Raw genomic sequence first — 25,733 nt, 5'->3', positions numbered from 1 at the left:
GACTTAAAACTGCTCTAATTTTGATCAAAATTGGTATATATCCTAAATACAACTTGATCTAAAGTTACGAAGGCAAAGCCGAGAGAGCATACCTAATAGTACCTTCCAGGTATAGAAGGATCCATTCGGAAAGACGTGTTAATAAATAGCGACTTGTTACGACGCAATAAAATACATATCAGCTCTTGCTTGTATTCATTCAATATTCATCTCTCTTTCTATCGCGTAACTCTTATCTCTCTTTGGCATAACCTATTTCCTTCCCTCTGTAATCCTTTAGGAATAATATGATGATATTTTAAACTAAACCTAAACACTTGTGTATTTCTGAATTCGATGTTAGTTTTTTTATTTTTGATGAAACATAAAAAACCTACTGATCCGTTTAAATTGAGGTTATCAAGAGCTGTTATTGATAGGCAGGTTAATGCTTACCCTAGAAAATTATTATCTAATCTATCCATAACTGACTCACAATAAAGCAAATCTGTTCACAATCTTCCTCCCACAGTCTCTGATTTATTTGGGCCAGTTTTCTAGAACTAAGTAAATGGCCAAATAAATACTACCTATGTATATAATATGCAACAATTTAATCAATCGAATAAATCTTCAAACATAACCATAACTTTAAAACTGTACTTGTAATATCTCGTTCAATTCACAGAGTATGGATGCATATTTTAGAACGTGGATGAAATGGTATGGCAAAAAGTTTGGGGAGTACAAGCTGATAAAAGGAGATTTCCTAATGGACGAGCACCGTGAGAAAATAAACTCTGCCACCATAGTGTTCGTGAATAACTTCGCTTTCGGGCCGCACGTCGACCACCAGCTCAAGGAGCGCTTCGCGGACCTGAAGGACGGCGCCAAGATCGTGTCGTCCAAGAGCTTCTGTCCGCTCAACTTCCGCATCACGGACAGGAACCTCAGCGACATCGGCACCATCATGCACGTGAGCGAGATGTCGCCGCTCAAGGGCTCCGTCTCGTGGACGGGCAAGCCGGTCTCCTACTACTTACACATCATAGATAGGACCAAATTGGAGAGATACTTTCAAAGACTGAAAAATCCCAAACTCAAGGTCAGCAAAAGGGTCTGCTTCCGATCGTACTCATCCCTGTATACGATATCTGTTCACATTACTACGTATTTTAATGTATACATATATGTAGGTACTATAGAAAATGTAACTGAGTATTATCACCACAGTATTTATATAAAACGAATATAACTATTTATAACTAACTAGGTCCCTTGGTCACTTGGATGAGATTTATGAAAATACTTTTTAGTGGGGGTCTATATCATAGAGATAACTTCTCATTTAAAATGTCTCAGAAATCTCATCAAAAATATCTCAGATTCGAAGCCAGCACTTTAAAGTTTTATGGATGTGCCCAGTTGTTCACATTTTCGAAAATGCATAAAAGTTAAAAATAATGTCAGTTGTAAAATTGATAGTTAATACTGCTATGTTAACTCTATTTACATGTAACCTATATCATGTTAATATAATCAGTACGAAATGTTGTTCATTTGTGATTTCTATCATAATATTATACTCGTATTATATACATTATCTTATATGTATTTATTACTGATTTCTAATCTCTTTTCCACTATTCGTCTTTATTTTATTCATCGCGCATACTAGACAGATGGTAATATGATCATTTATGTTATACTCTAATTAGTATAGCCACTTGTCATTTTTATATCTTCGGATTTTAATATTACAGCATATATTATAATATATAATGTACTAGAAATATCATTACTATAATTCACAATATATTTACTTGTGATATAAAAACCCTTATTGCATATGTCACACTGGGCCAATTACAGCAACAAAGCAAGTACAGTACAGATGAGGAGCTGGCAAACAGAACCAGACTAGTCATCTTGTATTAGGTATATTGGAGCGAAGGCGTAGTTAACCGCTATTGGTGACATCATGAACAGCAAAATTTATTTAAATACTTACAGTACGCGGTAGAAAATAATGTACATCAACCTTTAGAATGATATTTCGGCTTTGTAGAGCGTTGTCTCTGTCACTACCTACCTATGTAACGTTTTGTCGGTCTCAACGACAGAGACAACGCTCTACAAAACTGCTTTCTCTTTCTAAAGGTCGATGTACATTATTTTCTGTACTGTAACTGGTCGTTCGTTGTGCGCAGGGCTGCCAGGGCGACGAAGCGGACAGCAAGCGGAACGCGAGCGCGCCACCTACGCGCCAGCCCACGCCCGACTTGCTCAACGGGAACAGCAACCACAGCACCGGCTCGCTGCCCGAGCGGCGCCGCAAGCTCGCCAGGCCCAGACCTGTCAGGTAACTGAACCTCTACTCCCACAAGGAACAACAAGCTTAAGGCCGACCACTCTTTGGATGCGTTTTCGCACGAATTTGACTCGTGCGAACATGCACGAACAATCCCAGCCTTCCAAGTGCTGGGCGCGCAGACTGGATGTAAGTACATTAACTCGCACGCAAGTCTGGGCGCTCCCATAGTGCTTAAAAAGTTGGTATGGTTCGTGCGTGTTCTCACGAGTCAAATTCGTACGATAACTCATCCAAAATGCGTCTAGCCTAATTCCTTACAATCCGTCAAAACAGACAAATCTGCATGGTACAACGTGCAGCATGCGATATGCACCACCCGCCCTACCACTATTAAACAAGGAGAAAAAGCAAGCAATACACACCACCACCCTACATCACACGACACTACAAATCTTCTAAAACACAGTCAATGTATGTTTCATTCCGATATCAGAGCACCCTCAGAAAAAGTATAATAATACGGCCCATTTGACACGATTTGTGGTCTAATAATATGACAAATTATGGTGTACGCAATGTCTAAGCTAACCTAAAATGACAGGTGACGTAAATGTGTTGCTATTTCTTTCAAAATCAAAAATCAAAATCTAGTTATTTGTAGAAATAGGTAGGCAAATAACGTGTTGGTACGTACTATTGTGTACGTAGAAGTTTAGTGCAAATTACAAACACCAGTTTTAGGTTTATGTATCTGCAGAGAAAAAGGTACCCTTACAGCGATCACGTACTCATCCGATTCGAATCCGTGAAAATATGGATGCAAAAATATCTACATCATATTATGTCACAAGCTACCATACATAACAAAAAGGAACGTATTTTCACGAACTCGGATCGGATGAGTGCGCGTACCGCCGTTATAGGCACTTTCCAGGATAAAAAGTATCCTATGTCACTGTCGGGGTCTTCAATAGGCTACTTGACTCATATCTAATTTCGTCCAATAAATGATTATTTATTATAGTATTTTGCTTAAGACAACGAAATATATCAATAACAATTATTAAAAACGCAGGATGGATATATAAATCCAATTTAAAAAAATACAGTTTTTATTTTTATTTGAAACGCAGAAAACGCTGTCAGCCATGATGTGACGTCATTCAATATGTAAACAAAGAAATGTCATCCCTATGTCACGCGTGGACTAACGTAGTAACCATATATATAAAATTAAAAGTCCTGACTGACTAACTTATAATATATCAACGCACAGCCTAAACATCAGCTGGTCCTAGATACATGAAATTTGGTGGGTGTGTTCTTTGTAGGTAAAGAGAAGGTATCGACTAGGAAAGGATTTTTTGAAATTCCACCCCTGAGTGGGTTAAATGGGGGTTAGAAATTTATGAAGTCCATGCGGGCGAAGTCACGAGCATAAGCTAGTTTTTATATATTTCTAAAAACTCATAGTAAACGTAAAAAATTATCGTTTTCTCTTTATAAATTGAATAAGTTATTAAGTAAGACTTACAACAAAGTGATCTTTGCAAAAATAAATTTGGGTTGCAGTCGTTAGTCATATAGGATCCCTTTAAGCAAGTCTTCGCGTGTTACGTATATTTATTTCACTGGGCACTCTAATCCACAACTTTCCTGTGGTCTTTATCGATGCGTTTTTACATTCTCGGATGATACAATAACGATAATTACTATATTTTTCATGTAAACTAGTATAGAAGTCATGTTTATTAAACTTTGGTAGGTTATGCTGTTGTTTACAAATGCATGACGTCAGAGCACAGATAATCTATCGGCCAAACATGGCCGACAGTGTTTTCACCTGTCTAAGAAAAATATATTTTGAAATTAAAATTTTTACGGTTTTAGGGCGCAAAAAAATATAATGTTAATTTTTTTGATCTAATAGGACAAATATTAACCATTTAAGACCTACTTAAAAAAAGTGTCAACTAGCCTATTATACCTACCCATGCAAAAAATCACGTCAATCCGTTGCTCCGTTGCGACTTCACAAAATCAACACACAACACACACTTTCGCATTTATAATAGGGGTAGTGCTATAATGCTCTCTGCGGTAAACAATAGCACATCAATTGAACTTAGAGATTGCGTACAGCAAAATTAGTTGTATAACGCGTAAAATTTAACTCCTCACGCGCCATTTTAACTTTTTGTGTCAAATTTAATCTCAAAAGTACGATTTTAGTCCTTATTTTAAAGGAGAACCGTACTTTTTACATAACAGTTGATCCATAGTGTTAAAATGGCGTGTGAGGAGTCATTGTGTATATGGACTACATTGTCTATGTTCCCTAAATGAGTGGTTTAAAACCGTCAAGAGCGTCTTGCTAAATAGACTATCTGTTCCCTAGGGGTGAAGTGGGCAGGACGCGCGCGCGCGCCGCGGCGGCCAAGCGGCGCGCGGTGCAGCGCTCGAGCGACGAGAGCGAGGAGGAGTCCAGCGAGACGGACGAGCCGCCCGGGCCGGAACCCGCGCCGCGCGAGTGGGGCGCGCCCTGGGCCTCGTCGCCTCACTCGAGTCAGTGCTGCAACCTAGCTTTTATTTAATGTTACTTTTTGCTAACCAAAGTTATAGATAATATTATGAAAAAATAATTAGCGAAAAATAATTAGCGAAATCGGTTTAGCTTTTCTCGAGATTTGCGATCAGCAACACATTCAGTGATTCATTTTTATATATAGAAATAGCCAAACGGGTGATCCCACAGTAACATTAGCATTAGCAGTAGCATTAGAGATACTAAATGCGATTTTCAGATCGCAATCGTCGCACGACGAACAAGCGCAGCGCGAGCGCGGGCAGCGTGCGGCGACGGCCCCCCGCGCGTGCCAAGCGGCGCCGCGCCGCGCCCGCCGCCATCGCCGGCCTCGACCTGCTGCACTCCACCACGCTCGCCTCTACGCTGCACAACGGCGCCGTGAGTGCCTCACCACCTACACTTACACTGACGATGCTCCGACAACTTGAAACCGCATCGCCAAAAATTCATGAAAACGATCACTTCCGAACTGTCCGAACTGAGACTTCATGTTTTAAATACTAATCGCTAACGTCGATAATGATACTCGCAGATATACAAATGCTAATAATAAAATTATATGTCGAAATTGATATGAAGTATTGATGGAGTAGCGTCAGTCATAATGATAATCGCACGCAGGTGACGGCGCCGCCGCCGGGCTGCGTCGAGCAGCGGCTGTCGGCGCTGGGCGTGGCGCTACAGCCGGCGGAACGCATGCACTCGGAGCTGGATATCCCGCGCGCGCCGCACGCGCCCTACAGCTTGCAGCTGCTGCTCGACATGTTCCGCGACCAGTACCTCGCGCTGCTGCGCCGCATGACCACACCCGACTACGCCAACGACGTGCGACACCAGATCAACAAGGAGAAGGTGCGATTTTGCAGGGGTGAAAGAGAGGCGGTCCCTTTGGGCCCAGCCTTCAAAGAGGGAAATGGAATCTTCCGTTTCGTGACGGCCTCGATCAGCACGGTGATGTCATCCGCGTGCGCTACGACGTTGACACCCTCGGGAGCGGCAACCAACAAGTCATTGAGCAGGACGGGTAAGAGAAGGTTGAGTAGATAGGGACAACCCTCCACCACCCATGGCCCCACCGACCTCTCGGTTATATAGAGGAGAAGGTTAGCGAGTGAAAGTTACCGACTGCATGGCTGCCCAGGATGCTAATTACGAAAGTATATGCAACAGGCAGATTGATACTGATCAGGCCAGGTAGAGCCACATTGTGTCAGACTGGATTGGATAAGTTCAGACACATTAAGGCCAAACTGTATAGAATAGGTTAGATTGAGTAGATTTGGTCGGATTGGCTGAGCTATCGGACTAAAACAACTTTTTAACCCCTAGTTGGCGGATTGTTTTATAAATAATATGGTTATCAATTTTGGGTTCATTAACGGTAATGATAGTGTGTGTTAGGGTGGTAATCATAACACCAATTGTAATACCTGATAAATTTTAATTAATAATTAAACAGGAAAGAAATCAGAAGCTGAAATCGCGGGCGTCGCAGTTAGACAAGCAGATTAACGTGTTGATTAGCGACAGTGTGGCTCTCCTGAAGGCGCGCATGTGCGAGCTCGGCATTCACGCCAACAACACGGTCGACCTACTGGCCAAAGCCAAGGAGATCGTTGGCCGCCACAAGGAACTGCAGAGCAAGGCCAGCAAATTGCAAGCGCAGGTTAGTTGTTGCAACATTTTCTACCGTTTTGTTCAACAGTTATGTCGCTTATGATAAAAATGGTTTCAGGTGAATAGTATAGAGGCCGAACAGGCGATGTTGGTGAAGCAAAGAACTTTTGAAATAACCGAAAAGTACAGACAGTTAGGGCAGATACCCCCAGATGCGGAGATCACGCAGAGTGTAGCCCACGACTGCATACTGAGAGAGATATCGGCCACGCTGGCGCACCGCAAGCGGCTGCACGCGCAAGTGGGCCACCTGCAGAATGAAATCGTGCAGATGGAGAGGGCTAGCGAGCAGCAGAAAGTCATTACTCCGACGGTTCCAGTAGCCACCGTCAAACCGCATACGGTGAACAACAAGCCGAGGAAAGCTCGGGACCACAGGTCGAGGTCGCAGGAGTGGCCTGACGTGCCGGACGTCGGCAAGATCGAGGAGCAGAACCCGGAGCTGCTCGCACAGAAGATATTAGAAACGGGGCGACAGATCGAAGCCGGAAAGATAACGAAACCCAATGTTATTGTTAATGGTTATGTGAGGGATCCTGACAGACATATGGACCACAGGTACAATATTAATATCTTTCTGAAATTGTGACTAAATAATTTTAATGAGAACTAGCTTATTCGCGCTTTCGTCCGCGTGGACTACGCAAATTTCAAACCCCTGTTTTACCCCGAATGACTGAATAGCAATGTACGTGTAAGTGTAAGGCAATTGAGTTTCACCTTAGGCTGCACCATCACTTACCATCAGATGTCAAAACTTTAAAAAAATATATCAAAACATGTTTCAAATAATATATTATACTTCACTATCGAAAATCGATCTAAATATCAGATCGATCAGATTTTTGTAATCAAAATTTAATGATTTAATAATGATAGGTAGTAATTACTAATTAAATAAACGTTTTTGTTTATCAAAGTTAAATGTGAAATTTTTAAAAATTTTAGGTCTGAAATTCTTGGAGTTGAGTACTAGTCCAAACATGGAAAAGAGAAATGGAACTCTTCCCGTGATAAAGCTTAGGGTATACTGTTGAACAAACTTACTTTCTAATTGTTGTTGTTATCGACATCAAAGTTAGAGCATGATAAGTTTCTTTTAAGTGCAGAAATTAAAAAAACCGGCCAAGTGTGAGTCAGACTCCCGCTCTGAGGGTTCCGTACTACAATCGTATTTTATCGACATTTTGCACCATAAACCAAAAACTATTATGCCTAAAAATAAATAAAAAAAACTTTTTTAGAATATACAAGTAAAGCCCTTTCATATGATACCCCACTTGGTATAGTAGTTTTGAAAGTTGATAATAGCAATATTTCTATTCTTATGTGGTAAAACTGCTGTTACTTTGTGAGCGGATATGCGAGCTGTTTCATGTTTTGTTCATTTCCCGTACAGATCGAAGACGTTGCAAGTGCACCGCGCGCAAGTGGCGGCGCAACGGCCCGCGCCGCTGCCGCTGCCGCGCCACTCGCCGAGCAAGGTGCAGAAGCCACTCAATGTGGTCGCCAAGGTGCAGGAGTCGCCCAAGGTCATCAACTTCGAGGACAGGCTCAAGAGCATCATCACGTCCGTGCTCAACGAGGACCAGGAACAGCGCAAAGCGTCGCGGCTCGAGGTGAGACCCGGTTCACATCGACTGCTCTGATTCGCGCATTAATTGCAAACCACCTAAAGTTGGCTTTCACGTGTACATCGTCTAGTGTAGACGCCGCATATTCCGTGTATTTATCAAATTAAATATAATTTGTGTGGTTATAGCCGCCGCGGCAACCAGTAGCGAATCACGCGTACGCTAACGGCTACGTGAGGCCGGTGGCCATGCCCGGCGCCCCGCACAACTCGTTTGCGCCGCGCACGGCCGTTGCCTCCGCGCCTGCCTCGCCCTTCCTGCGCACGGTGCGCGAACTGCGCGACCCGCGCGACGTGCGCGACCCGCGTGAGCTGCGCGACGTGCGGCGCGAGCGCTGCGCCTACGAGCGCCGCCCGCACGCGCCCGACCTGCGCCACCACCACGCGCCGCAGCCGGACTACACACAGGTGCACTTACTACTAGTTTATAAACTCTTCCCATTTGAATTGCTTTATGATCATTCCAGATTTGTTACAGAAAACGAATTCATTTATTTACTATTAAGTAATTTAATTTTATATCGATCTAAAAGGTGTACGTATTTTGTTTTTGTACATTTGTATATTTTTGTCGTAGGTATCACCGGCGAAACTGGCACTTCGACGACACTTATCCCAAGAAAGGCTGGCGACGCCGGGCGCGCGAACCATCGGGGATCTCGTCAACGGCGAGATCGAACGCACGCTGGAGATATCCAACCAGAGCATCATCAACGCCACCGTCAACATGAGCGCGCGCTACCACGAGCCCCCGCACCAGCCGCTCGAGGGTACGTGCGCATTAACGAGTCACACGTTTCTACGGCATGTCTCTGTCGAGCTGATTCTAGCTATCGCTTTTTACTCGGTCAGGGCTGGCTGCGTGTCTCCAAGCGCGCGTTCTGGCGTCGGAGTATTGGCGGGGGCGCGCGGGCGACGGCGAGGACGCGGCGCGGCGCCGCACGCCGTCCGTCGACCCGCATTCCAACTCCTCCACACCGCTCGTCGACGAGTTCCCAGACGCCGCGCGGCTGCCAGGTGAGGCGCGCGTCCGAGCGCTCGGCTCGCTCGCGCCGGGCGACCGGCGAGCCGAGCTCACGGACCCTCTCCCCGTTGCAGAAGGCGAGGGCGGCGAGGAAGTCGAGGAGAGCAAGTGGCAGGACCGGATAGCGTTCCGGTTCGACCAGATCATCTCGTTCGCGTCGACCGCCATGGAGGACAAGCGGCGGCGCTCGGACGAGGCGTGCAACACGTCGCCCGACTCGGGCATCGGGCACGGCGAGGCGGCGCGCGCGGAGGGCGCGGCGGGAGGCGCGCGCGCTGCGCCGCCCGCGGCCGCGCGCTCGCCGTCGCCGCAGGCGCCGCACCACTTCAAGAAGCGCTTCTTCCGGCGCGAGCGCTGGGGCGCGTGGAGCGGTGCGCCGCCACCCGCGCCCGTGGACTGGGAGCGGCCGCCGATGTGACGGCCGCGCATGTAGCGCTGCGACGAGTGCCACTTCTCGCACGCGGCCGCGCCCGGCGCCGTCGCCGCGTCCTAGCGCCGTGCGACTCACACTGCCGCCCGGAGTTCCTCCCGGATGTTGACTATCGATTTTGTTAATTTTTTTTTCGAATATATAATGTAATTATGTATAATACTGAGTTTATTTTACGTTTAAGAATTGTAATTATTTAATATTAGGTTGTATTTCGCCGTTCTCCCGGGGCGCCCGGACGTCTAACGCGCCGCGACGGATTTGTATTTCATGTGTTCATTTAGCTGTTAGTGTTCGAAATACATGATTCGTTCTCGTATCGGCCGTACGTTCGATGGATGTTTGTTGTTTTTGTGTTTTTTTTATGTTTATGAAAGCTCAGGCTGAATAATGTCAATCATGTCTTTGAGAAATCCCAAGCTTGAGGTGGTGCGGAGAAACTTGTTTTGTGTGAAATTTGTAAATAAAAATAATTAGAAAATTTTACTTTTTGACTTTTTGAACATAACCGCTGCCTTAATGACACATTTCTGTTATAACAAAATAAATGATACAACGTTCAGCAATATAGTTATTTGTGTAATTAATTAAGCGTCGTCGTTCATATTGTATCAAGTGTTGACGTGAATATTCGATAAGTAAACATTAGGACGATATTGTAAAAAATATCATGTTACTTACTGATTTCAATTTTTTTTTTTTTTTTACATATATTTTGGCGTAAACTTTCTCTAATATTTTAATCAACTGTTATACCTATTGATAATGATAATTATTTATTATCGTATTATAGTATAAGAAGACAAGGTGTCATTCCAAAAAGGAATTTTTTATTGATGACATATTCAATAATTCACAATTCTAAGTATAATACAGGGTAGGACGGGGAACTAAAAATATGTGGGGGTAATATTATGTTTAAAATCATTTCATGCTAATATGCCTGAAGGATGCGCGAAGCTCACGCTCTAATATATGTAAAACTATAAATAAATAACCTAGAACAAACCAAATAACCAGATTTACCATGATAATTATGAATGTATAAATGAAATCTAAAACCACAACAGGAAATATAGTTTTGTAAGTTGTGCCAAAAAGGGGTTTTTAAACTAACATTTTGTATTATTTTGACGTGATGTGATCTTGTAAAAAAATCAAGTTAATTATATAGTAGCCGTATAGCAGTAAAGTAGCTTTATGCTTAGATATATTATGAAATTTAACTTGTTAAATATGTAGCTAAAACACGAATATCCTTCTAAAAATTTAATTATTTTGAGACAGCTTATACTGATTACAAGTATCGATGGATAACTTAAATACATTGGTGACATAATAATATTATGATGATAACTAGCGTTTTAATTAGTGTGTCAAAAGAAAAAACATTACTCCCAGAGTGCTTTGCCCTTTACTAGAGCAGGCCGATCTCACTTAGTTCGTCGGTGGGTCCCGAGTTACGCGATAGAAAAAGAGTTGTTTGTGTAACTTGTGCAGTGCTGTGCGAGCTGAATTGCACTTTAATGCATCGTAACAAGAGTCGCTATTTATTTAAACACCTTTGCGGAGTGTGACCTGTTAACTACTGTATTCCTCTTACTAATAAAAATTTACCCATTGTTGTCATGTTTTATACACGTGATGTATGACAGGGATGTGTTAAAGTTATGGAGTAGGGCGTTCATTTTCATTAGTAAGATATTCAAGTCTAATGATTAGAAAAAGCATTAGACAAAATGTTTAAATCTATTGAAGTCACTCTTTTGAAAGAAAAAAGTGACAACAGATTTAAACACTGACTAACATAAAACAACGTTTTGTAGTAACACCGATCGAATCAGCAATTAGTTATGCGAAAACGTTTTTCGGGACTTATTAGTTAGATACTTTAATAACGTTGTGATGACTAACCATCCAGAGGCTGCCTGAAACATTTTTGGTTTCGACGTTCGATTTTATTTTTTAACTAAATTATCTTTCGATATCTATACAGTTGACTTTATCACTAATATCGTTGGCTTCTGTAATCTTAATCAGAAGATCATTTTTTCGGTTTAGCATTGATCAGCACAGCACAATCAGTGCGGAAGATTTTGCGCGCCTTTATAATGTAATGATCGACAAAGCGTTGCAAAAGCCGCGAGAGACTTGTGTAGTGCTGTGACTGTGCTCGTGCTGCACGTTGTGCAAGCATGTCGCAGACAGATTTATTTTAGTAAAACATCAAGCATTATCGTGGACATTTCGATACTCGTTTTTACTATAAATACCAACGTTTTTGGGCCTTGCTGTTCCTTCAAAATTATGAGAAAGTGAAAATCAATTCATTACTTACGTAAGATAGAGCTCATATTAGTTTGCAGCCACAAATTGAACTTTATGTAGCAATGCTGCATGACACGCAGTCAAATCAAATGCCTTACTACAATAATAATACTATATAAATAATAATACATGCATATAAGCCACATTCAGAAATTTTAGGTAGTTGTTGCTAGAACAGGGTCTACATAGTTTCAAAGTTTTGGTAGTTTTAACTTTACTACTCTGAGCAGATTACTTCACGTTTGTTATTTACATAATAAAATCTGTAATGATTATATTGTCGCTCACGAAGATTATCCGCCTTTTTAGCAATAAGGCTTTTATATACATACTACTGTAACGTTCATAACTGGATTTCCTTTCTTATTGATGATTTCATTTCACTAAAATTTATATTGATTTATTTAATTTGATACTAATTCGTATTTATATTTTGTAGTGTTTTTGCAAAATTGCTAGTGGACATGTACTTATTTAAATCATAGAAAATATTTGCATATTTATTTAACAATAGCAATTAGTTGGTTGTATGTTGTGCCCATCTTATATTTTTTTAAAGAATGACTTGTAATTTTTTCTTACATAAAAGTAAGTAATTACTTATTAATGAGAAGAAAGATACTAAAATACCCAATTGGTCATTAGATATCAAATAAGGTGTATAGTACTAGTAAAAATTGTATAGGGTATGGGCATTATGGTGTTATATTTTTAATTCATTTTATTGTGCAAGAAATTCGTAGATTAACGCTAGAATCGATTAGATAGTTTTTATCAACTGATAGATTTTATGTTGTAACTTATAATATTATGTTTTGCATATTGTGAAGAATATTTCAATTTTTTTTAAATTAATGTCCATATCCATTTGGTGCACTATTACATTGTAAGAATTTGTCAAGAATATAACATTAAATATTAGTGTGAACTGATAAAATACACGAGCAATGATAATTAATTGTTATTTAAGACCGATAAAAATTGCGTATAATGAATGGGAATTTAAGATATTATTATGTTTTTAATACATGGACGACTTGGTACTCACAGTATTGATCCTACATTTTTGCTATATTATAATACAGCATCATACCCTTTTAGGCCTGAAATTATACTCAGACGCACTCCTTTATTGGATTATTTTTTATAAGTCGTTTCATGTATTTAGAACATTGGAGTGCACAGGTTTGATTGTGCCTGAAACTCACCAATGCCGCTCCAAACCTCAAAATTGTGTATTTGTAAAATAAGGTAGCTTGTAAAATCGGTTTCGATGTACCAGTAGTACGGTACGATGTGTATTGGCGTTCATTTATTATGCATTACAAGATTGACTCAAAGATAGATTACATTATTCAGTTTTGAATAACTTTTTTTTTTATGGGGAAAGAGCTAATCAGTGTGACGTTAGTGTCTAAAATAGTACAAATGAGAAGACTTATTGTCGTAAGCCTCGGACTTTTCAACATTGCAAATACTAGGTTTGAGATGTATCCCTGTGTACTAGTTTTATTTTGTACTAAAAGTTAAAAATAAATGAGTAATTATATGAATATGTGTTTATACTTTCTCTCTCAAAGTTCTCACGGGGCGGCGACACTTCGGCATAACTCTGCTGCATAAATGCGAAAGTTTATCTGTCTGTTAGCTTTTCAAGCACTTTTCACGGCTCATCCATTTAACCGATTTTGACGGGTAGGTACTGAGATGACTTGTATAGGAGGAGAATTATGGAACAGTTTTTGAATGATTTTGCACGAGTAAATACGGAAACAAACTATGAGACGCGTCCGTAAGGCGCGACTGATATTAGTGGGCACAGTCGTTGCTTGCGAAGGCATAATATGATCTCTGAAGACTACGTCCGCGACTGTGCGACACTCGACAGTGGATAGCGATACGTCTAGTGATTGCATACTCTTTCGATAGATTTTGACTTTTGCTTCAAGTATAGTACACGTCAGGTCGAGATGGCAATCGGGGCGGTTACGCCGTGCACACCCGCACAGCCCCCGCGTTAACCCGGTGGGGGCGAGCGTGTGTGACGCACGAGGGCGTGTGGGGCGTGCCCCCGCCTCATACCGCGACATTTGTATTAAACGTTTTTTATGTGAAAACAAGTAAATAACTAATGAGAAATACAATGATGCCATGAATAATTCTCAAAGTTTGTTTTGCAACTAAAGTTGTTCCTTGAAAAAAATCGGTTACAAGATAAGGAGCAAAAAATAGGTTAGCTGCGTCTCTGTTTATCACATTAGTAACTTTATCTGTGTTCTCTTTTTAGTGTGAACAAGAAAGCAAACGTTCCTTTCTTCTTCTTAATTAGCTTTATGGCTTTCAGTAGTTCCTTTGTCTAGATTTTTTACTCCGTCTACGGTTGGCAAGATAGTTGTTTTGTCACTGTCAGCTGTCAGTGCCTGGCTGGGCCGTCACCGACGAAATAAAAGTTGACAGTTGTGACAGTGTCAACTCCTTTTATTTCTGTCGGTGGTGTCAACTGTCAAATTGCAGTCAAATTGCTACAAGTAATAGGGTAATAGGTATTTTATTTTAATTGTGTTTTATTTATTTTCAGGGCCAGGATAAGGTAAATAATTTTAGAAATCCCAGAACAGTGAGCGTTTTAAGCGTAACATGTGTGAAACTATCATGACTGACATAATTTACCTTATCACTGTTGTAGAAATAGCACAATATCTTGAGTTCTGCTTATTTTGTTATATTAGTGGCTTTCAACGGAAAAGCAAGTAAATTGTTTATTATTGTTTGGCAGAGAACAAGTATAATGATCTGTTAATGACAGTGCAATTTGAAATACAAATGAAATATTGTTCTTACCAATGAAGTGCAACATTCGAGAACTCGCTCACTTTAGCGATCAACCTTGTGTTTTGGAAGGAAGACTGAATTACAAAAAGGTGGCAAATGGAAGCTACCGCAATCAAGCAGGTAATTTAATTTTTCTAGTCGAATGACAGCCGATTACCAAAATGTTATACCATTCTTAAGGCCCTTTACTCATATTAATTTACTGCAATTGAAAGTTTGCTGAGTGGACAAACATGCAGTGATAATCTAGTGGTCTAGATGTTGGCCTCATAGTCAGGGAGTCTGGGGTTGGATGCCGGACATGCACCTGCACTGCACCAACCTATGCCCAAAAACCCTTCACATTCTGAGAGGATACCCATACTCAATACCATATCAAAATGATAAAAAAGATTTTCAGTATTTGGTGAAAATATTACTATTGGTCATATTACAGATTTGTTTTTGTATAAGTAACTTAAAACTTTAGAAAAAAGAGTTTCTCAGTAAAAAACATTCTTGAAGCCTTTTGATAAAAAAAATTAATTCAGACCCTACGATACAGGTCATCTCCCAGTGTAGGGTTCACTGGTAAAATTTATGGAATGTACAAGTAAAAAAAACATAAATGTACTTACATTATGGAATTCTAAATCTGACATTTATTACAGTGTTCAAGGAAAGGTGGTTTCGCCTTATTAACAATTATTTATTCTATTTTAAAATAAGTGAGATGGGAAAGTTTGATACAAAGATCCCAGCTGGTGTTTTTGTGATGGAGAACTCCTCAATACAAATGGAACATGGACCAAACATATCTTTCTCATTTTCAATATCTTTCATGTAAGTGTTATAGTCAAAGTCAAAGTCAAACGCTTATTGATGGTCTGGTATGGTGTTAGATTTGTAAGATATAGTGGTGATAATTATAACGCAAACTTAAAACTAAAGCTACGAGGGTTCCAAACGCGCCCAGGTCTGAGAAGAGCCCACAACAAACTCAAACTCACTCTTATATCTCTCTTATATACTCTATAAAAAAACTTGTTTTAGCTTGTATGCAAAATATTCTATGATCATCTGCATTTTTACCTGAGAAAGCAAGCAAAAGCAAGTTCTAAGACATACATATACATACAACATTAGTTTTAGTATACACAAAACCTGAAAGAAGTTTGTTTGGAATCAGTAACAAAATCGATTGCAATCATTTTTGCTACTGGTTATATTTTGACCAAAAAATACTTTAAAATCCTGCAAGTCTGAACACCTAGTTGACTGACCGCGCGCACCAGCTGATTCGAGCCGTACGACCGGGGGCGCGCACTATCGACGCCAGCGTCCCGTTTGCTCACAGCTGCTCACTTGGGGTGGACCTTTTTATTGAGAACAACTCAACACGACAAGCTTGCTTGTTTATGTAAAAATATTCAACATGTGTTTCGGTTTTTGCGTATACCTGTCGCATACTAACGTTGTATAGTACGCGACATGGCGAAATGGCAGTCAGGGTATGAGACAGGGGACGCACGTCACCCGTGCTATCCTGCACCTGGTAAGCGCAGTGGGTGTGTGGGGAGTCCCCACCACGATTGAAAAATGAAATGAAAATAATTTTTATTCGTATAAACTTTTACAAGTACTTACGAATAGTCGGATGCATCTACCACTGGTTCGGAATGCCTTTCCTGCCGAGAAGAACCAGCAAGAAACTCGGCGGTTGCCATCTCGACCTGTCGCGTATTTATAGGTGTCATTGTCTTTAACTAGTAATAAATCCAAATAAAATATTCAGCCAATGTAACTTTAGAAGCTAAATGCATTATCAGAATTCGCTATGAATAATTTACAGAGATGAGCCTGAAAAGAGGCATGTGTTTGCCGCCCGCAGTGAAGACAATGTTGTGCAGTGGGTGATGAAACTCCGCCAGTGCTCCTATGAGTACTTGCGCAGCCAACTGCATACTCTACAATCCAAAGTGTTCTCTATCACTGGCAAGGTAAATATCATTAAAGCCCTAGCACAACAGACGGAAACGTTTAAGTGCGGAAACCAGCCCAGAGAGAGAAGAAGAAGAAGAAGCCCTATGTTGAAGCCTCAAACACATTCAATTCACAACGACACATGTATGATTTGTAATGTAAAGCATCATGAAGAAGGACTCATATATATACGTGATTCATAAAGCTCGGACGTTGTGAGACTCCAATTTTTTAACGTCTTTGTAAAGTACACAGCAGACAGTAATGTACATTAGTCTTTAGAATGACATTTCGGCTTTGTAGAGCGTAGCTCTGTCACTCATACTTATATAATGTTTTTGTTTTGTCGGTCTCAACGACAGAGACACACACATTATGAATGTACAAATCTGCTATCTCCTAATCATTGAACATATTTATGATGCACATTTTGTGGTGAAACCTTTAGTAATAAGAAAGAAAAGGAGAAAGTAGAATCTGAAAAAGTGAAATGAATGAACAAATGTGGTGTAGAAGTGCACCTCATTGGCTGGGCAGCGCGTATTGTTGCCTATATGTGTGAGCAAGACAGAGTAAAAAAATTTATAATATTATGTATAATGCGTAAGAAGCTTCTCTTCTTTCGGGTGTCCCACGACGTCTCACGGTTTTTCAAATTTTCAGGATCCTCTCTTGCTGGTGCCAAGAAATGATGGTGCATGTTTGTGGGCTCCGGCGGTGCCCTTCTCCACCGTGCCGGCCTGCACCACCGGCACCAGCTCGTTCAGCTGCCACTTGCACACCACGGCCTTCACGCTGGAGAGGAGCAAGTCTGACGTGCAGACACATAGACATTTAAAATCAGATTACAATTCCAAAACAAGGTTCTACGTTAGTGACCATTCTGATCGTGACGAGACCAAGGAAGACTCACAAAGTTATGCTCTAGAGAAAAGTAAAACATCCGCATTCTTCACCGCCAGTTTAAATCCCGTTGATATATCAATATTTGATAATCGACCGGCGTATTCTAGAGCTGCACCGAGCCCTCCTGTTAGAACTAAATTATCCCCGGCTATGAGGCGCATTGAACTAAATACCGAAGCGCAGTCGTTCACAGATCAAGGGAAATTACAAAACTTAGGACAAACAGGCATCCTTGATGTAGCACCGATACCACCTAAAAGAAAGATATCTCCTAGATCCTTAGATAATACTGATAGTAGCAAAGCGTCAGAAAACAATGTTAGTACTGAAATGCTATCTGATAATACTTGCGAAGATCTTATTAAATTCTAATACATAATTAAATTAATACACAATTCAGGTGTATCGAAAATTTTGTTCCCACCAAGTTTTATTTTTAATTATCAAATACATTATTAGGATGTGGAACTCTTGCCATACAAGAGCGTATTTTAGAAATGTATGACCCCATCCAAATAATGACCTTGACAACGGCTAACTTCATACAAATGAAAAAAATGTCGGTAACATTCAATTCAAATTCAAATTTCTTTATTGCGAATATGGGTAAACAGTGCAGATATTACAAAACAAAAAGGTACAGCCAATTATGAAGTTGTTGTGAGTTAGCATCATCAGTCATTCTGTTAGCAATAAATAAATGACTCCATTCATGGAGTCATTTATTTATTATTGATTTCGTGTATAGAAAATATAGCACGTACATTTGTATGCATTGTGATATAGAAAAATGGAAGTGAATACTTGTTGCATTTATTTAGAAATATATTTTATACCATTTCGTCATTTGTGTATGAGTGAAACGTCCATTGGAGATTCAGGAAGTACTCATTGACATATTGAATGGGTATTTTTTCGGGGCCGCGCTAACCGTAATACTGTTAACTCATCGGCAAATTAGGAAATGGCTTGATTACGTCTCATTTTAGTTTTTAAGCTATATTTCTAGATCTGATTGATCATATTTTGTGTGTAACTAAAAATGAAATTCCTAAAAGATGGATAGTTTTTTTGATGTTAACATCTTATCTTATCCCATCCTAGAAAGCGTGACGTTGTCTACGCGCGTTGTCCCGCTTTCTTAATGAGATATTAAAGAGTATGAGCTATGGTTCACACTTCACTGACTTCAACCTGTAACCTTCTGTCAAACTGAGGTGATTTCCGCGCGGGATGCGGGACGCGAATCCTATGCGGACGACCTACGCCACTGCATGCTATATTATTATAAGCTCGTCCCGCATTCGGCAGCGCGGCGCGGGTGATTCGCTTTCGGCACTCCACGCGGAATTCGCCACAACTTGAACGAAGCTTTAGACTTCCGTCCGTGCTTGCGTTGAACTTTTGAGATTAATAATAATAATACTTTTGTATTTATGGTTTTATTACTAGTCCACTTAGATATTCTTATATTATGTAAACAAACATTATTTTGTGATTTAAACTTGGCGTTTTATAATTCTCAAGTTACTCGTAGTAAATGAAATTGTAATTTAATTCAGCAAAATAGGACATTAAGAAAAAATATATATTTTTGTACTGTTCCAGTGTTTTGTAAATGACAATGTATTAATTAATATACAAATTAAAGAATTTGTTTGCAGTTTTAATAAAATTCACCTAATTAATAGTTCTATTTTCGAAATTTTTGGGACTTATGATATTAAATTGAAATTATTTATTTGTAAGAAACAATCGGGATAGCACTTTAAAATAAATAAATTGATTCAATTACCCAACAGGCAGAATGAAACACGGCATTTTATAAAATCCTTTATGAAAAGTTTAAATACAATTTAACTGACATTATTTATTATTTTATTTTCATTAAGTTTCCTTTTACGAGGTTTAGATTTGGCAGCTCTTTTCAGTTCAATGGACTTCTTCACTTTACTGTGAGTTTCGTCATTTATCAATCTTTTTGTTTCTGATATGGCATATTCGTAATTTTCTAATAGGTTGCCCAAAATGTCTTGTTGTATCGCCATTTGTTGTATTCCTCCTTTTCCACTAGATTGCATAATTTCCTGTTAAAAAGATGAATTAGGTATTTATCTAACTAGTATTTGGCCTCGACTTTAACGATGATTATGGAGTGTGCAGGATGAGATGAAAAAACTAGTTCTGATCTTGAGCCTGCGCAGTGGGCGATTTATCGTTTAATTTGGCGGTATGAAGAGGAGCGTCGGCGGGGGAGTCTATACTGCCACACATTGGTTTGTCAGTCAACTTCTCATTTACAGTATCAGATACAAAGTTATATCATATCACACATTTTGCGGCCTCACTCGCGCTAACGATCGCGAAGCGACGATGATCATAAATCATGATCGCCAAAATGATGAAATAAATTATGTGGACCACCCATGGACATCGGAAAATCCATACTAATATTATAAATGCGAAAGTGTGTGTTTGTCAATCTAATAGCTTTTCATAGCTCACCCGTTTAACCGTTATTGAAGTTGAGTGCAGAGATTGCATCCTGGGAATGGACATAGGCTACTTTTTGTCATGGAAAATCAGTGTTCCCACATTATGAAAAAAACCTAATTTCACTTGAATGAAGCCGCGGGCATCATATATTTGGTACAGAGACAGTGTCTGGATCAATATGGATATAGGCTAGTTTCATACCGTAAAATGAAGATTTTTAGAAATAAAAAATAATTAATTTAGGATTTTTGTCAACTTTTAAGAGATTTACCTTAAACATGTGTACTTGATTATGTGTAAGTATGGTGACAGCGGTGCCTTGTCGTCCAGCGCGGCCGGTGCGGCCGACTCTATGCACGTAAGTCTTGATGTTTCGAGGAGGGTCGTATGATATCACATAGTTACATTCTGGAATATCGATTCCTCTTGCTAGCGCGTCAGTACTAATCATACTGAAAATATAAATACCTAGATGAATTTATTAGGTAACTCTCCAAATATTACTTACACGTCATGTCAAACATGACTCAATATTGATGACTTCTGGCGCAGTAGGTTCGATTCTTGGCTTGGTAAAAAGAATATTTCAGGTCTGGTCTAATGGCCAGTGGGAGGTTTCAGCCGAGGCTAGTTACCATCCAACTGTATTATGCCAAATGTAGCATAGTCCATACAAAATGACTCATGCGCCATTTTAACTCTATGGGTCAACTGTAACATGGGTCATGTCAAAAGTAGTATGTCATGGTAGTGTCAGTCGGTGGTCGGTGAACCTTTTAAAATAAGGACTAAAATCGTATTTTTGACATTAAATCGCGTGATACGCGTTATTATGCAGTATGATCGTTTAGACGCACAACGCTAAAAAACGCAAATGCTAAAATTATAATTGAGCGGTTTGCGATAGTGAAAGATTACTTGCGCAAGAATATCAAACAAGCATAACGCCAAAAACGCAAAATGCCAAAATTGAAATGTTCGCAACATCTACCCCATCGTAGTTCAAACAAGGTGTTGGTCAATATTACCGAACCAGTGGTAGATGGATATGACGTTTCAAAACTACTTGTAAAAGTTTAACTGAATAATAAATATTTTTATTTATTACCTATTAAGATTTTTAAATTTTTAGGACCTTAGTTCATATAGTTTTGTTTTTCATTTTTTTTACTATGATTGCGATTTGGCCATTCGCGTAATGAGCTACTAATAAAAAAATTAGCTTATAAAATACATACACATCAATTTCCGACTGCTTGAATTTCTTTAGCACCAATTCTCTGCTAGACCTATCCAAAGCTGCAGACAATTCTGCTACCTTCAGTTTTCCTTTTCCCCAAATATTCAACAGCGCTGTTAGTCTATGCGCTGATTGCGCGGAGTTCATGAAACATAATGTTTTGTCCCATTGCAAGTTAGCAAAGAAATGATAGAAAATCAATGGTTTTTCTTCAGCTGTGCATACAACATACTGCTCGAGCAATTCATCTGGGGTTGTATACTTTTTAATGTAATTTTCACTCGACACCTCGCTTATTGGTGTGACTGAGAATAACTTCGGTTGGAATAGACCCCATTGCTCTAACAACTCAGGATCTGGCGATAGTGTTGCAGAAAAAAGAAGCTTGTGTATGAACGAATTTTGACTGCTAATATTATTCCAGCTTATATGTGGAATTCTGCTTATTTGCATTTCAGCTTGAATATGCTTCTCCAAGTGGTAAAGCCAATCGTTTTGTATGTTGTCCATTATTCTATCGGCTTCGTCTATGACGAGGAACTTTAAATGCTTCAATGAGAATCCTTCAGTGTTGTGCAAGTGCTCTACCAGTCTGCCAGCGGTACATACAATTATATCAGTTTCACAAATCCACCCTAGTGTCTCAGCTGAAACAAGCGGACAATAGGGGCGATGACTAGTAGTCCAACTAGCAACTTTCTATCAAACGTCAAAACGCTCGCTAGTTAAGGGAGCTTGTATGAAACACATAGATGTGACGTCATAAACGTTTGACGTAATTTGACGTACCTTTAGTTAAATCGAGAATTTAAAATGGTTAACAAACTTAAAACTAACAGCGTGCGTTTTATATAGCATTGGCTACCATCACAGCGTGGCGGAGTGATGGTAGTCAATGCCACAAAGATTGCCACACACATTGGCTAGTTTTCAATAAAAAATGTAAACCTTACTGTGTTTCATTATTTGTTGCTGTTCCTTCTGAAGAGGCGTAGATCCACTCAGCAGTGCCACTCTCAGACCAGTGTTGGTACAGTATTTCTTAAACACCTTTGCAATTTGTGCTGCTAGCTCTTGTACAGGTAATACAATAAGAGCTCTAATGTGATGACCAAATTGATTCATTAAAATCTAGAAAGAAAGAAGTTGGTAGTAAATAGTTTGAGCTAACTTTTGTCTGTGACTTCTTTATCTTCTAGGTCAAAGGAAGTACCCCATAGGTTGGCGGACAACAAAGCAATCCTATAAGTGTTTCTTTTTTCCTTTTCAGGTACGAAACCCTAAAAATTATAGCAAAGTGCACTTATTTTAGCGTTTAAACTACCGTGAGTGATTTCCATTCTAAATAATATCTGTCCCGGCTGTACTCACGTGTTTAGTTGACGTTAGCCCGATTAGTTTCGAACCCATCCATGTCTCCCCCCACCCCAGCCACCCTCACAACGGGCTCTACGGGCAGCGGCACGCGCGTCCCGCAGTCAAAACCGCGGCGCGTGCGCGAACGGACTCCCTTGAAAAAGGACCCCAGATGGGTTCGAAACTAGTCGGGCTAACGTCGACTAAACACGTGAGTACAGCCAGGACAGATATTATTTAGAAAGTGCACTTACTTGAATGATTGGTAACACAAATGATAACGTTTTCCCACTGCCAGTTGGAGCTGACACACAAATATCATGGGGCCTGAACGGTTCAGGTTGTTTATATTCCTTGAGTATGAATGGTGCAACTTGCTCTTGTACAGGGAATAGATGCGCAACCCCCTCACTTGCTAGTGTAGCCTTCAAAGTATTGTGCAGCCAATTCTGATCACTAACACTACATGTCAAAGTTTGTAAGTTCTTAGATATGCTGTATGCATGGGAAAGCCAGAATGGCAAAACTCTTTCTACCTGAAAGAAATATTCATACCATTACCTTTTTAAAGCACTTTTAACTCGCTGTAAATTATTAAATTTTAAGTGCAAAAGTGTGTTTGTTTGTTAGTCCTTCAATCACGCTGCAATGAAGACTAGCAATAGATCAGCGTGATTTTTTGCATGGATGTAGTTAAGACTTGGAGAGTGACATGGGCAACTTTTTATTCCAGCAAATTGAAGGGTTCAGACAGGATTTTTAAAAACCTTTTTTGTCAGCTAGTATCAGATAAAATACGTGTGACATTTAGTGAAAATGGTTTTCCAATAATGTAAGTACAAGTACATAGGTACTTTCAGGAAGGTTATTTATCAAGTTATACATATAAATTACACTTAAAGTTTTGAAGATAATCACAAACATAAAACATAGAGGGTTGAATACATAACCTAATTTTTTGAAGATGGTTAAAATAGCACTGATGTGCTATATATGAGGATGCCAGAGTGAAGTTATAAGAATTCTGGTCCATCATGAGATGTTAAAAGTTACAATAAATAATTACTTTTTGTAGCTGGTCATACTGTACACAATCTCTAAATGAAGTTGGCAGGTTTAAATCTAATGCTCTCCATTTCATTTCCTCAACGAGATAGCAATAGATTTTAATCTGCCATTTTAGTTTGGAGCTTGTGTACAAGAGAATTAGCTACATTACCTTACTGTTAAAATGAAAATATAAATAACCTTGGATCTCTTTTCAAAATCTGTGCTACCCAAAACTTTAAATTCACTTGTAGGTTTATCAGTTTTAGTTTTGTTATTTGACAGAGTATCATTGATATCTGTTTTTGGTGTCTCGTTTTCATCATTTGGTACAGTGTGATTTTCATTCAAACTCTCATTGCTTATCTGCAGTCCTTGGGAAGTTTCCTCTTTAAGAGTTATAGTATCAGGTTTTGTGTCATTTGCTTTGTAACTTTTCTTCCTTTCTTCTATTTTTTGTTTAAGTCTTTGTAAATGTAATGTTTCCCGATTAACAACATCGTTGTCTTCATTTGTGTCTGTGTATCTAAATGATAAGTACAACATTATAAATAATCTAGTCTGTGACTTCGACCATGAGATATATAATTTATGGCCCAGTGCTCTCACGGATATTGATGATAATCTATCAATATAATCATTTTAAGAATCAGATTATTGGTTCCAGAGTTAACTCTTATAGCAACCAACAAACAACCAAACCAAACTAACAAATTGGCTCTTCATAAAACTCTTAGCACTTTATAATATTAGATATTATTACGGACAACAGGCATGGACAATTCCAATGAAATAGCATTTACAATTATTATTATTAATAAAAATAAGAATTAAATAACCTTACCTATTTATTATAAACAAATCCATACTTTTAAGTTGTACATGTATTTTCACTTGAATTATTTGGATAAAATGAAATATTTTATAGAAAACAAATTATTTTCTTGTCTAGTCTAGTCTAGTAAAAAATTATATGTACTGAAAAATAATTTTAAACTTTTCAAAATATGGCAAAATATAACCTCAAAACAACAGTGTCAACCACACACCAATAACATGTGTCAACTGTCAAAACAGTGACTAGTGAGCGTAGATAGAATAATAGGTAGATTTAATTACTGTGTAACCGCGTATGAGATAGCGATAGTACGACGTAACGATGAATAGCACGACAATTAATACCATTGTTTAGTAGTAATATTTAGGCTCGCAGGAGGTGGATGGAAGAAAACTAGTCGGCGATAATACCTTATAATAATTATATTCAAAGTTACATTTAAATGAAAAGACTAAAAACTAGTGCTTATCTCTAAGGATGAGAATATTCTAACTTAATATTACGATTCCCACATCGCGCGGGTTCTGGTATTACGCCGCGTCAGCTATACGGGTCGTATTCGTACGTGGGAATGGGAATGCATGTTGCGCTGGCTCACTATGTATCAGCCGCTGGCTTCGCCTGCGTAACACCTCCGCCATCAGATCGGCGCATATGGAACACCTTGGCTGTGAATTGCGCCGGAAAGTCATCGGATGAAGAACTCTGAATTTTGGTTATGTTTCTTAACTGCAAGGTCTTCGTGCGATGTATTTTCTGATAAACTGTAATGATCATATTCAGTCTGCAGGTTCCAATTAATATGGCGTATGGTAATGATTGTGTGATAAATAACTCCATGGTCCGTACTTGGAGGTAGAGTGATAGGCATTTGAGATGAAACCTTTGCACTTGCATCATGTAGGTGATCCAGTTTTGTGGACTTCAATTATTTATAATATGGAGATGGTCTTGAGTCAAAGGATTCTTCTTTAGGTAAAACTATAACTTGGATGGCTATGTCTTCTTCTATTCTGGGTAAGTGTGCTATATAATTGCTGGTCTTCGGGCATTCAGCCTCTATGTACCTGTATTCGTTCAAGCT

General features: G+C 39.4%; 3 protein-coding genes across 7 annotated transcripts in view; 2 read left to right on the top strand and 1 right to left on the bottom strand.

The window, feature by feature from the left end:
* Nucleotides 1–9,770, top strand: part of gpp (DOT1 like histone lysine methyltransferase grappa) — a 32,229-nt gene extending 22,459 nt beyond the window's left edge. Inside the window, exons 6-17 of one of the 2 annotated variants that reach the window (XM_034980155.2) lie at nucleotides 668–1,084; nucleotides 2,190–2,341; nucleotides 4,692–4,858; nucleotides 5,098–5,258; nucleotides 5,502–5,732; nucleotides 6,340–6,546; nucleotides 6,616–7,115; nucleotides 7,957–8,176; nucleotides 8,320–8,598; nucleotides 8,768–8,960; nucleotides 9,043–9,207; nucleotides 9,289–9,770. In XM_034980155.2, coding sequence (XP_034836046.1) covers nucleotides 668–1,084; nucleotides 2,190–2,341; nucleotides 4,692–4,858; nucleotides 5,098–5,258; nucleotides 5,502–5,732; nucleotides 6,340–6,546; nucleotides 6,616–7,115; nucleotides 7,957–8,176; nucleotides 8,320–8,598; nucleotides 8,768–8,960; nucleotides 9,043–9,207; nucleotides 9,289–9,632 — 3,036 coding nt within the window. In that variant the 3' untranslated portion in view covers nucleotides 9,633–9,770. Of the gene's footprint in view, nucleotides 1–667; nucleotides 1,085–2,189; nucleotides 2,342–4,691; nucleotides 4,859–5,097; nucleotides 5,259–5,501; nucleotides 5,733–6,339; nucleotides 6,547–6,615; nucleotides 7,116–7,956; nucleotides 8,177–8,319; nucleotides 8,599–8,767; nucleotides 8,961–9,042 lie in introns of both variants that reach the window. The other variant, XM_069505920.1, reaches the window with a different exon arrangement.
* A 4,677-nt stretch (nucleotides 9,771–14,447) lies between these two features.
* On the top strand, nucleotides 14,448–19,325 carry LOC117992470 (uncharacterized). 4 transcript variants are annotated; one of them, XM_069504225.1, is made up of 5 exons: nucleotides 14,448–14,508; nucleotides 14,749–14,924; nucleotides 15,455–15,626; nucleotides 16,636–16,783; nucleotides 17,430–19,325. In XM_069504225.1, exons 2-5 carry the CDS (start codon nucleotides 14,816–14,818, stop codon nucleotides 18,042–18,044), a joined length of 1,044 nt encoding a protein of 347 aa, XP_069360326.1. In that variant the 5' UTR covers nucleotides 14,448–14,508; nucleotides 14,749–14,815; the 3' UTR covers nucleotides 18,045–19,325. The 4 variants fall into 4 exon arrangements, with proteins under 4 accessions (XP_069360326.1, XP_069360319.1, XP_034836068.1 ...); XM_069504218.1 differs by having other exon boundaries at nucleotides 14,464–14,515; XM_034980177.2 differs by having other exon boundaries at nucleotides 14,488–14,562.
* Nucleotides 19,326–19,494: 169 nt separating this feature from the next.
* On the bottom strand, nucleotides 19,495–24,863 carry Dbp73D (putative ATP-dependent RNA helicase Dbp73D). Its single transcript, XM_034980166.2, has 7 exons — nucleotides 24,656–24,863; nucleotides 24,013–24,337; nucleotides 23,019–23,300; nucleotides 22,362–22,539; nucleotides 21,407–22,055; nucleotides 20,440–20,620; nucleotides 19,495–19,759 (listed from the first exon to the last, which is right to left on the bottom strand). Exons 1-7 carry the CDS (start codon nucleotides 24,676–24,678, stop codon nucleotides 19,529–19,531), a joined length of 1,869 nt encoding a protein of 622 aa, XP_034836057.1. The 5' UTR covers nucleotides 24,679–24,863; the 3' UTR covers nucleotides 19,495–19,528.
* Between the last annotated feature and the right edge of the window lie 870 nt (nucleotides 24,864–25,733).

This window comes from Maniola hyperantus, chromosome 2 (genome assembly GCF_902806685.2).
Source record: "Maniola hyperantus chromosome 2, iAphHyp1.2, whole genome shotgun sequence".
NCBI lineage: Eukaryota > Metazoa > Arthropoda > Insecta > Lepidoptera > Nymphalidae > Maniola > Maniola hyperantus.
This window is presented reverse-complemented; position numbering and strand designations above follow the sequence as displayed.

Excerpts from the sequence above, each read along its gene's own strand:
- Dbp73D (XM_034980166.2), bottom strand. The coding sequence starts at position 24,678 with ATGGATTTGTTTATAATAAATAG. Across the intron at positions 20,621-21,406 it reads AAGCAGTCGGAAATTGATGT|TATGATTAGTACTGACGCGC; the intron begins GTATGTATTTTA and ends TTATATTTTCAG. Across the intron at positions 19,760-20,439 it reads ATCAAGTACACATGTTTAAG|GAAATTATGCAATCTAGTGG; the intron begins GTAAATCTCTTA and ends TCTTTTTAACAG.
- LOC117992470 (XM_069504225.1), top strand. The coding sequence starts at position 14,816 with ATGAAGTGCAACATTCGAGAACTCGCTCACTTTAGCGATCAACCTTGT. Across the intron at positions 14,925-15,454 it reads AAGCTACCGCAATCAAGCAG|TGTTCAAGGAAAGGTGGTTT; the intron begins GTAATTTAATTT and ends CATTTATTACAG. Across the intron at positions 15,627-16,635 it reads TCATTTTCAATATCTTTCAT|AGATGAGCCTGAAAAGAGGC; the intron begins GTAAGTGTTATA and ends AATAATTTACAG.